The sequence below is a fragment of the Hyperoodon ampullatus genome (assembly GCF_949752795.1).
Source record: "Hyperoodon ampullatus genome assembly, chromosome: 7".
NCBI classification, from domain to species: domain Eukaryota; kingdom Metazoa; phylum Chordata; class Mammalia; order Artiodactyla; family Ziphiidae; genus Hyperoodon; species Hyperoodon ampullatus.
In genome coordinates, this window is record NC_136920.1 from 73,195,158 (window position 1) to 73,207,347 (window position 12,190).

At 39.6% G+C, this 12,190-nt stretch overlaps 1 protein-coding gene and 1 pseudogene across 2 annotated transcripts in view; one reads left to right on the top strand and one right to left on the bottom strand.

Moving 5' to 3' along the window:
* LOC307056319 (L-lactate dehydrogenase C chain) overlaps window positions 1–12,190 on the top strand; it is a gene marked incomplete at both ends in the record, with an annotated part of 47,460 nt that overhangs the window by 35,089 nt on the left and 181 nt on the right. Inside the window, one exon of the mRNA XM_079708967.1 lies at window positions 6,525–6,648. Coding sequence (XP_079565093.1) covers window positions 6,525–6,648 — 124 coding nt within the window. The remainder of the gene's footprint in view (window positions 1–6,524; window positions 6,649–12,190) is intronic.
* On the bottom strand, window positions 11,314–12,115 carry LOC307056574 (WW domain-binding protein 2-like; annotated as a pseudogene). The gene has a single exon. The product of its transcript is annotated as a WW domain-binding protein 2-like (transcript).

Genomic DNA, 12,190 nt, shown 5'->3' on the forward strand with positions numbered 1-12,190 from the left:
TCTTAATTCATCTAGCTAAAAGTTGTCAATCTTTTCAAAGAACCATTGATTTTTTTCTATTGTTTTTCCATTCTCTATTTTGTTATTTCTGATCTTCATTATTTACTTCCATTTGCTAGATTTGGGTTTAATTTGTTCTTTTTTTTCTAGTTCCTTAAGTTGTAATGTTAGATTGATATCTTTCTTGGTTTTTTTTTTTTTTTTTTTTTTTTGGCGGTATGCGGGCCTCTCACTGTTGTGGCCTCTCCCGCTGCAGAGCACAGGCTCTGGACGCGCAGGCTCAGCGGCCATGGCTCACGGGCCCAGCCACTCCGCGGCATGTGGGATCCTCCCGGACCGGGGCACGAACTCGTGTCCCCTGCATCAGCAGGTGGACTCTCAACCACTGTGCCACCAAGGAAGCCCCTCTTGTTTTTTAATGTAAGCATATATGGCTATAAGTTTGCCCTTTAGCACTGCTTTCTCTCTGACCAATAAGTTTTATGTTATGTTTTCATTTTCATTCATCTCTAAGTATTTCCTAATTTCCATTGTGCTTTCTTCTTTGATCCATTAGGTTGTTATAGAGTGTGCTTTTTAATTTCCACAGATTTGTGAATTTTCCAGTGTTACTTCTGTTATTGATTTCTAAATTCACCTCGTTGTGTCAGAGAATATACTTTGTATGATGCCTGTCTTTTTAAATCTATTGAGACTTAATTTGTGGCATAACGTATGGTCTATTCTCGAAAATATCCCATGTGCACTTGAGGAGAATGTAGATGCTTTTATTGTCGGGTAAAGTGTTCTGTTTGTCTGTTAGATCTAGTTGGTCTGTGGTGTTGAATTCTCTATTTCCTTACTTACCTTCTGTTTGATTGATCTATCCATTATTGAAAGTTGGGTATTGAAGTCTTCAATTATTATTATAGAACTGTCTATTTCTCCCTTCAGTTTTGTCAGTTTTTGCTTCATGTATTTTGATGGTCTGCTATTAGATGCATACATGTTTATAATTATTGTTTTGTTTTCTTTCATTTTCTTTATTGAACCTCTAATTAGTATGTAATGTCCTTCTTTGCCTATTGTAAACTTTTTTGATTTGAAGTCTATTTTATCTGACGTTAGTATAGCCACCCCTGCTCCCTTTTGGTTACTATTTGCATAAAATATCTTTTTCCATTCTGTCACTTTTAATCTATTTGTGTCTTTGGCTTTAAAGTAAGTTTCATGTTGACAGCATGTACTCATGTTGACAGCATGTACTTGGCTTATGTGTTTTTATCCATTCTGTCAGTCTCTTTTTTTTTGTGGTACGCGAGCCTCTCACTGTTGTGGTCTTTCCCGTTGCGGAGCACAGGCTCCGGATGTGCAGGCTCAGCAGCCATGGCTCACGGGCCCAGCCGCTCCGTGGCATGTGGGATCTTCCCGGACCGGGGCACAAACCCGTGTCCCCTGCATCGGCAGGCAGACTCTCAACCACTGCGCCACCAGGAAAGCCCTGTCAGTCTCTTTTGATTGGAGAGTGTAATTTGTTTACATTTAAAGTAATTACTGATAATGGGGGCTTCTGTCATTGTGCTATTTGCTTTCTATATGCCTTAGAGCTTCTTGTTTCTCATTTCCTGCATTACTGTCTTCTTTTGTGTTTATTTTTTGTGGTGAAATATTTAAATTCCTGTCTCATTTTCTTTTGTATATATCCTATAGCTATTATAGCTATTTTCATTTTGGTTACCATGGGGGATTACCTTTAGCACCCTGAAGTTATAATACTCTTATTTGAATTTCTACCAGCTTAACTTCAATAACATTCAAAACCTCTGCTTCTTCATAGTTCCATCCTTACCCCTTTTGATTGTTGATGTCACAAAATTGCATCTTTGCACACTGTTTGCCCCAAAATATAAACTAATAATTCTTTTAAATGCAATTGTTTCTTAAATTTGAAAATGGGAGTTACATACCAAAGTCACAGTAATACTAGCTTTTAGACTAATTTTTTAATGTATTAGTCTCTTAAGTTATGCAGAAAATAAAAAGTGTAAGTATAAACCATTGTTACAATATTACTAGCTTTTATAACTGCCCATGCATTTACCTTTATTGAGATCTTTATTTTTTCACATGGCTTCAAGTTATTGTTTATTTCACCCTGCAGAACTGCCTTGAGTATTTCTTGCAGGACTGGTCTAGTGGTGATGAACTCCCTCAGCTTTAGTTTCTTTGGCAAAGTCTTAATTTTTCCCTCACTTTTGAAGAACAGTTTTGCCGGATATAAGATATGATTCTTGGTTGACAGTTGTTTTCTTTTTATCACTTTAAATATATCTGCCCAGTACCTTCTGGCCTCCAAAGTTTCTGGTGAGAAATCTGCTGATGATCTTATTTTTCACTTTTCTTCAGTCTTTTTTCTTTCTGTTCCTCAGAGTCAGTAATTTCCATTGTCCTATCTTCAAGTTTGCTGATTCTGTCTTCTGCCTGCTCAGATCTGCTTCTTAGTCCATCTAGTGATTTTTTTCATTTCAGTTATTGTGCTTTTCAGCTCTAGAATTTTGGGGGTGGGGGTTCTTTTTAGGTTTTATATTTCTTTATTGATATTTCCATTTTGTTCACTCATCATTTTCTTGACTTTCTCTACATCTTCCTTTAGTTCTTTGAGTATCTTTAAGACAGCTGTTTTAAAGTCTTTGTCTAGTATATCTGCCATCAGTTTTTTTTCCCCCCGGGGATAGTTTCTGTTGATTCATTTTTTCCTTTGAATGGGCCATACTTTTATATTTCTTCGTATGCCTTGTGATTTTTTGTTGTTGTTGCTGTTGTTGAAAACTGGATGTTTGAATCTAGTAATATATGACAACTTTATCAGATTCTATCCCTTCCCCGGGGTTTGCTGGGTTTTTGTTGTTATTGCTTTTGTTTTTTGATTGTTGAAGTCTGTTTCTGTGCCAAGGACCAACCTGAAGTGTACTCTTAAGGTCTTTGAGGTTGTTTCTAGGCCTGTGCTTTTCCCTGGGCATACGTGATTACTTTCTAATTTCCCCCAAATATGCAACTGCTTTTGTATGTTCTGGTCTTTAATGTCTGGCTCCCATGAGGGGAAAAAGAAATATTAAGGGAAGGGGGAAAGGGTGCCTGCCCTTTACATTCCTTGGAGGTTACTTTAGCCAGAGGGGGAGAGGCTTGCAGCAGTTGTGGGGAGGTACAACAACAATGGCTTTGCCCTCTTTGTCTACACCTCTGTCATCAGAAGCAGTAATCAGTCATTAGGGAACAGATCTCTGATATTTGGAGGAAAGGGTGCTTTTCACAGGCTGTGCACAAACTGCTTTGGGTACATGTAAACAGCCCTGCTACTCTGCTAAGGGCTGAAATTGGCTGAAACTAGCCACAGTTTAACATACAAACCTTCCCCTGGAAATTTCAAGCCTTCAGAAGACTCCAGAGTTCCCCCAAAAGTTATATCAGACAGATTCTGGCAGTGCAGTTATTGTCTAGTTGGGGAGATAGATTCCTGGTGCTTCCTACTTCTCCATCTTCCTAGAATCCTCCAGTATTTAACTAGATTTTTAAACCTAGAAAACTGTTTTGTGAAAAAGCAAACTCAAAGTCATCTTCCCAGATACTCCTGCCTTTTTGGAAAGGGTCCATACCTGCTGTTAACCATTTACCCATGACCTGGGTGATTATCTTTGTATCATATATCCTGCAATGTTCCTGTGACAAACATGTCCTAATATTTTACACATAGAAAAAAAACAAGCTTGTATACACCTATAATCACCAGGATCTATAAGATCCAATAGGTAACCAAAATCCCTCACCAGATGTTTTGGTAATTCTTAACTAATTGGACTATCTTATTTTGCCCTTTTATTTACTATCACTTGTACCTTATTAAAGTTATTGATAGATGCATTTATGTGTTCAGTTTCTCTAAAGCAAATTTATTTCTTCTTCTAGTCAAACTATTTCTACATCAATTGGAAGTTTCAGGTCAATATCCCAAAATATCTTTTCACTGTGATAATTTTTATTGGTATGTTTCATTTTCTTAAATTTCCTTAAGGGGACCTACAAACCTTTGTGATGCCACAAAGCTTTGGATAAGAGATTAAATTCATACCTAGCAAATGAAACATATGTTAATATTACAGTATCATTTCATATCTTAACAAAAATGTCCCTTACCCATATATTGTACTATATATTTCCAGTTTCAGGGACCACTAGAGACCATTTCCCAGTAAACGCAGGAATCTAACTGATCTGGAGGCTCAGTTATAACCCAGCCACAAAGGAACATGTTTTAGCCAATACTGGTTTCCAGATGTCATGGAGTAGCGCATCTTTATAGGGAGGTCACAGTGTTAGGCTTTTGTCTGCCCAATCCCAGATAATTGTACTACAGGGACTGCTAGTTTCTTTTTCATTTGAAACACTATTGCTATAAGGGAATAGTGATTAAGATCACATTTTCCACTGTAGTCCCGTATGATTTGAATACCAAACACTGCAACACGTTACAGATCAGTACTCATTCCAGTTAGTCCTCTCAACAATGCAGTGTCCAGCATTAAATTATTTGCCCCTTGTTCATTTAGCAGAGTATCTATAGTTGCAAAGAATCCTCAGGATACTGCTAGTACTTATCTAAAAATGACTCAACTCTTTTATATTATAGCCTCTGATTTTCCAGTGCCTAACTAACAATTGCAGGGGAGTGACATCATGATTTAATAGGATGTCTTTCCAGGTTCTGAATAGAGCATTTAGTTTACAACATGGGTCAGTTTTTGTCTTAAAATACTAGCCTTGAAACTGCTTCTCTATCCTCCCTTTTACCCCAGCGGTTTTAATTTCATTAGGATGGTTAATAGCAACTAAAGGATTATGTTTTTAGCCATTTTCTTCTCAACCCTCTTCTCTTTCTCAAGACATTTTGTTAATTCCTGAGAGGGTAAACCTGTCATCCAGATTCTACTGGTAAGATTTGCCCCCACTTATCTACTGCAAAGCTTTCTTCAACTCATACACCACTAGTCAATCAGTCTCTAGGCAAAACTTTCCTTCCTTTCTTTTTACTTACCCCACAGAGTCTTGGTTATATTGAGGATCTGAAAGTTAATTTTAATTTTGACATCAATCCTCATGGCCTCTAGTAGTGCCCCTGGTTTTGGATTGATAGTCAAATCACAGGACACCACAATAAGTGTAGTCCAGCCCCAACTATCCTGTGTTGAGCTTGTCCATTTACACATCAGTGTAATTTGCTACTGAGTGTGTTGTGTGCAGTCCTGGGGCCTTGAAACTGTGCCTAGGTAGTTGCAAGACCATCTGATACAAATAATGATACTGTACATTCTGTGTTTCTTGTCCTGGATCCTTTTCTCAAAACTATATAAACTAAGAGCTAGGTTAAAACTTGTTTGTCCTTTGAGTTTTACTGTCAATCCAAACCCGAGATCACTGTTGGTGGCAATGCAAAAATAAAATACATATTTATTGTAGAAAATAAGAAAATTCATAAGCATAAAGAAGATAATGTGACCCCAGGGCTTCCCTGGTGGTGCAGTGGTTAAGAATCCGCCTGCCAAGGCAGGGGACACGGGTTCGAGCCCTAGTCCAGGAAGATCCCACATGGCGCAGAGCAACTAAGCCCATGCGCCACAACTACTGAGCCTGCGCTCTAGAGCCCGTGAGCCACGACTGCTGAGCCTGCGTGCCACAACTACTGAAGCCCGTGCGCCTAGAGCCTATGCTCTGCAATGAGAAGCCACTGCAATAAGAAGCCCACGCACCACAATGAAGAGCATCCCCTGCTCGCCACAACTAGAGAAAGCCTGCATGCAGCAACGAAGACTCAACGCAGCCAAAATATTAATTAATTAATTAATTTAAAAAAGAAGATAATCTCACCTGTAAGCCTACCACTCAAAAATAATCACAATAATTTGGTGGATTGATATGATTCTAAAGTTCCTATAAAAATGCATTGTGTTTTTTACAAGGCTGAGATAAGAAATTACATAATGTTTAGGATTATGCTATTTTCCTTTGAAAATGTATTATGAACATTTCCCCATACTTCAGTATGTTGTTGATTTAATATTATATTCTTGGGAAAAATGTGTAACTTGGCTTATAATTATATAAAGTTTAAATTTACACTGGCACCTTAGTAACAATATTATGTGGTCAACAAGATGTATATGCCAACTTTCAAGGTGATCAGACTCTATGTTTGGATATTTAAGAAAAAATTTAAAACTAGAAGTTTCATTTTGAGTGGCACAATGACCTAATATTCCACCTTTATGATAAATGAAGGGTGAATTATTATTTGAAGTGAATAATGAAGTTTATGAGAATAATATAGAAATTTTTATTGCCTATTCATAAATAATTTCAAGAAGACATCTCTGAGAAAATTTTAAGAGTGGTATTGACATGTAGGTTGCTTCAGAATAGATACTTGAAAAATATTATGTTCTCTCTGAATCAGCTTCTCATGAATTTGATTCTCTTACTTTCCACAACTGTAGTGCCTATGAGATTATCAAGCTGAAGGGGTATACCTCTTGGGCTGTTGGACTGTCTGTGACAGATCTGGTAAGATCAATTTTGAAAAATCTCAGGAGAGTGCATCCAGTTTCCACTATGGTTAAGGTAGGCTTAAATAGAATCTTCACTTATCATCTTTGTTTAAATATTGCTGAGTCTTTACTATGTGCCAGGCATTATACAAAATTTTGAGAATATGTTGGTGAACAAAATAGAGGCCCAGACCTCATAGAGTTAATGAAAGATAGGAACTTAATAAAACAATTACAAAAGCAAATATATAATAACACATTGTGTTAAGTGCTATGATGACAAACTATGAAGTTCTTAGAGTATACAAGAAGGGAATTTACTCTGCGGAGGGGGCGTTTGTGGTGGTTAGGGGAGATTTCCTAAGGAAGTAAAATGACCTAATCTGAATAATGAGTACAAGTTAATTTGCAAGACTGGACTAATATTCCAAGCAGAGGGAACACATGTGTAGGGGACCTGAGGTAGATATAAGTAGAGAGCACTTGAGGATCTGAAAAAAATAAAAAAGGTCAGTGGTTGAAACGCACAGAGCAAAGGGAGCAAAGGGAAGTACATGATAAGGCTGGAGGAAGTAAGCAGGGTCAGGCCACTGAAAGTCTTATAAAGGGGTTTGGGTCCTTACCATAAGAGCTATGGAAAGCCACCAAAGGAACTTAAGAAAGGGACTGGTTTTACAATCTTCTTTTGTTAAAAAGATTCCTGGGGCTCTGATGGATGGAACAGATTTGAAGGGGACAAGAGTAGAGGTGAGTAAACTTGGGAAGAGGATGTGCATTAGCTCAGAACAGAGAGGATGGTAGTAGTAGAGATGAAGAGAAGGTGGCAAATTTGAGTTATACTATATTTAAGAGGTAAAATTCATAGGTCTTGATAATGGAATGAAGTGGGAAATAAGGGAGATAAAGGTCATTCTTAGGCTTCTGTTTTGCACAGTTAGATAAATGGTTATATAATCCACTGAGGAAAGGCATATTCAAAGAGAATCAGGTTTGAAGATCATGTTTGTAGTTATGGAGAAATTGAATTTGAGGTGCCTTTGCAATATCTGAGAGGAAATAGGCAGTTGGGTACAAGCTTCTGGAATTCATAAAAGAGTTTTGGGTTGGAGTTATAAATATGAGCATCATCAGCATAAAAAGTGTATATTAGGACTCTTAGTTAAAAGCCACAGAAGCCAACCCAAACTAGCTTGAGCAAAAAGAAGATATATTGGCTCATGTAACTGAAATGCCAAGGAGGCCTGAACCACATGCTCAGACTATATCATTAGAGCTACCTTTTCTCTCCACAGTCTTGGCTCATCTTTTCACTCTTATTGGCTTCAAGCTCATGTGGACTTTTTCCATGGGGCAACAAAGATGGCCCCCAGCATCTGCAGGCTTAGAACCTATAGTATCAGGACCCTGCCTCTCCCTTTACCCATATTAATTTCTTGATAATTGGCCTTTCTGGGATCACTTGTCCATTCCTGTGATACTTGTCAGTTTGGAGAGAGGCAGTTCCTGAAAGGAAAAGAGAGGTTCTGTCAACATTAAAAAAAAAAAAAAAAAAAAAGAGAGATACTAGACAAGCAAAGACAGTAGATATCCCTTACACATGGTAACTGAAACCATGAATTTCAATGAGCTTGCCTAAGGAGAGAGTATAAAGTGAGAAGATAGATTGAGATTGAGTCTTGAGGAATTTCAGTATTAACAGCAGAGTTTATAGTGTGAGTCCACGAAGGTGACTAAGTGGTGGCCAGAGTTAAAAGAAAAACAAGAGAACATGGAATCATGGTAACCAAGTGAAAGGAGGAAGCCTTAAAGATGAAAGGATTGGTTTTCTGTTCTTGATTTATGTGAAGTCATATAAAATGAGGGTTAAAAATGCCAGGAAGATAAAGTAACAGAGGTCATTGATAACCTTAGCAGATGTTTAATAAAGTAATAGAAATGAAAAATTCTGATTGGAGTACACCAGGGTTTTCTTAACTTCGGCACTATTGATTTTGGGCTGGATAATTCTTCATTATTGGGGCTGTCCTGTGCATTGTGGGATGTTAGCAGCAGCCCGGGCCTCTACTCATTAGATGCCAGTAGCATACCTGTTTTGACAATCCAAAATGTCTCCAGAATTATACTCCAATAAAGATGTTAAAAAAAAATGTCTCCAGACATTACCAAATGTCCCTTGGGAGGCAAAATCACCTCCATCTGAGAACCTTTTAAGTGGACTGGAGAAATTAAAGCCAGTATAAACAGCTCTTTTGAGGTAAGTGGCTGTGAAATTAAGGAGAGAGAGCAGTAACTGGAGAGGAAAATCAGGGCAAGGCAAGTTTTTTTGTTGTTGTTGTTGTTGTTTCAAAGATAAGATGTAAAGAAGATATTGAAGATAGAAGTAATAAGCAGAGAGGGTGGGATCCAGAGCATTGGTGAAGGTATTAGTCCTAGAAAGGAGGAGGGACAACTATCTTTTTAAATAGGGGATAACAAAGAGAAGATAGGTAGTGAATCGTATAGGTTTGTAGGTTTGGCATTGAAAGCATCTGATGACTTCTATCTTTTTAGTGAAAGGAGACAAAATCATCTACTGAAAGTCAAGGGAGGTATAGAAAAGTCAGATGTTTGAGAAGATTTGAAAGCATCTTTGTAGATAGTGAGAAATAGAATTTGACAAAAAATAAAGGCAGAATTACTGTCAGGTGGATGCTTATTTGAGGTAGATAAGCATTAATTTTGACAAAAGTTAAAGATCAGCTTGGTTGTGTGGTTTTCTCTAGGGACCTGAGTGCAGGAGTGGAGAAAGTAGATAACTGAATTCATCTGGGTTTGGGTTTTACTTGTGGAGTTTTGTTAAAGGGGGAGAGAGAAGAGAGGAAGAGAGAGATAGATAGAGGTGTAGGTAGTTTTGGTTTCTATACTTGTTAAAAATGAGTTTGACCTTCTGCTAAAGGGTCACAGTCAAATTCAACACCATTGCCCTTAAATGTTATCTACATACAAATGAATAAATTACAAAAAGAAAATGAGTAATAAAGAATTTAAGAAATATTTATAAAAATTAAAATAGGCAAAGGGTCTTAGGGTGTAGCAAAAGAGTTACAAGAAAGGAATATAAGTTGGATATGGAGGAACCTCATAACAAGGTTCAGAGTAAGATTCTTGGGGTGGGAGAAGGTCCCATGAGCTAAAGAAGACAAGAAACTGGAAACAAAGGGAATTGGTTCATTTATCCACATGGACAGTTAAGTCACCAAGGATAATGGCACAAACTGGGACAGAGAGAGAAGATTGCTGGTGTCAAAATCTGTTACGAATGAGATGGAAAACTCAAGAGGTTTGTAGACGGTCATTAGAAAGGGAAGAAGAGCTGAATAAGATGGGCCTCAAAAAATAGGGGGAATTTTTTTTGTTTTTAAGAGAGCAAGAGATTAATAATTTGGAAGAGACAGTGAGGAGTATACAGTGGCTTCCACACTCTTCCTCTTTTGAGGATACAAAGGGCTGTGGGGAATAAGCAATTACCCCCAGAGGGCTCCTGAAGAAGAGTCAGGGAGGTGTCAAATGAATGCTCCTGAAAAGAGATTGAGTAATATGGGAATTTCATAGTCTTTACTGAACAAATCAGTGGATGAGTTAGAGTTTATAGGAAATACTTAAACATTTGACATAAAGAGCAAAATCATTTGTATGCTCTTAATCTTTTTTCCCAGTTACTTCTTTTTTATTACTTCATTTTCAACAAATAAAGTTGCCAATAGAGTTTATTTAACATTAATATATTAACTTGATTTTTTTGTCAGATAAATAGGGAATTCTCTTTAAATAACCATTTCCTCACTTCATGGCCAGTCTATGAGGAAAGGAAGCAAATTTCAGTGCATCCAGGGGTCATACTGCCAACCAGGCATGACGGTTAAAGGGAAGAGGATAGGCTGAGGGTGGGCAGCAGGTCATGGCAGTACACAGGGCTAGGCCAGGGCAGCCTTGGAGGTCAGGGCCCTTGTTTCCAGTCTACCCAGCAGCCCCCAAATGGCATAATGGCATGGACATACATTTCCAGTTCTAATCCAAGAGGCCCTTTCTAGTAGGAAGAGATACAGTGAAAGGAGAGAGAACAAATTCCTGAAACACTAGCATGGAAGGCAGGAGGGCTTTTGCCCCAGCCACGCTGCCTTGTTCCTGATGCCACCCAACCCCTGGCAGCTCATGTTAAAGCTCTGAAAGGTATTGTGCTACACAGAGGGAGCAACAGAATGACCAAGGACAGGAAAGGGAAGCGGGGGCAGGCAAGTGTGACTGCAGCTGGAATGTGGCTGGGAAGGGAATGTGGGCTGACAGTCTGGTGGGACAGTGGCCTTCCATGGCGAGGCACGGACCAGAGTGGAGTGAATGTGAGGAGAGCCTGGCAGGGGACCCTGAGGAGAAGACATGTGGCTGTTCTGATGCAGATCATGAGGTTGAGTATAAAGTGGCTACGAAAATGAGGGAGTTGGACTGCAGTGGAAAAGGTGGATAGGGAATCCCTCTGTGGGCCACTAGAGTAAAACAGGAACGCTGAGCTCCTGAGGAGAGCCCCAGAGACGGTGAGAGGGAAGCTTGGCTGAGTAGTGCCTGTGGGCTCTGAACTATTATGGGAAGCTGGGAGGCACCACTCCAGGGTCAAGGAGCCTCTCCCTTTCTCAACGCTGGTTCCTGGTAACTTTACAGGCACACATGGAGGAACAACAAGACCTTCCCATTGCCTCCTCCAACCCTACATTCTGGGGTAAGAAAAGGCAATGGGTGGTAGGGGGCAGAGAGGTGTGAGAGGTCTACTGGGTCTTCTTACCTTCCAGGGAGGAGGTGGAGGGTGGTTTGTGGGCATGTAGGCATTGTGTGGGTTACCCAGGTTATAATAGGCTCTAGCAGCTGCCTCTACAGCCTTGGCTTCAGCTGCAGGAGTGGAGGGAACATCAGGGCTGCTGATGGGAGGTTCCATGGCCCTAGGATAGGGTGGTGGCCATGGCTGCACCTATTCCATGGCCCTGTCCATCATGGAAGGTCCTGGATAGAAGCCAGGTGGTAGCCAGGTGGTAGCCAGGAAGGCAGCAGTACATTCCATTGGTGACTGGCAGGGGAATTACATAAACCCTGCTGAGCATGTGAGTACCTGGAACCTTAGGCTCCACCAGAGGCTTCACCTCTGGAAGCTTGAGAAGCCACCTGTTAGCATCTGTTGTCCAAACCCAGTGGCATCCCCTGATGTAAAGATTATACAAAGCAGAGCCTGCACAGCCACTTCCTGCTTCTGCCTTCACTGTTCTCTTGATTATTTTACACCAAACACAGCCTGCTTGATCTCACAGTCCTTCATCAGACTGCATGGCATTCCGCTTAGAAAGAAATATGACAAGGGTAAGGAGTAAAATAGACAGTGCCCTTTTTGGCCCCTTTGAAGGCATCTGGCACATTCTTCATGTCATTAAACACAAGCTCTTACGGTCATAGGACATTAGGATGCTCTTCGTATTGTTGACGATCACTCCACTGCCCTCCGAATGATTCTTGAGCTCCATAGTCTCTCTGTATATTCTTATTCTGAAGCTCTCTTGCATAGCTGCTTTTCCATATCAGGTTACTGAATAATAACC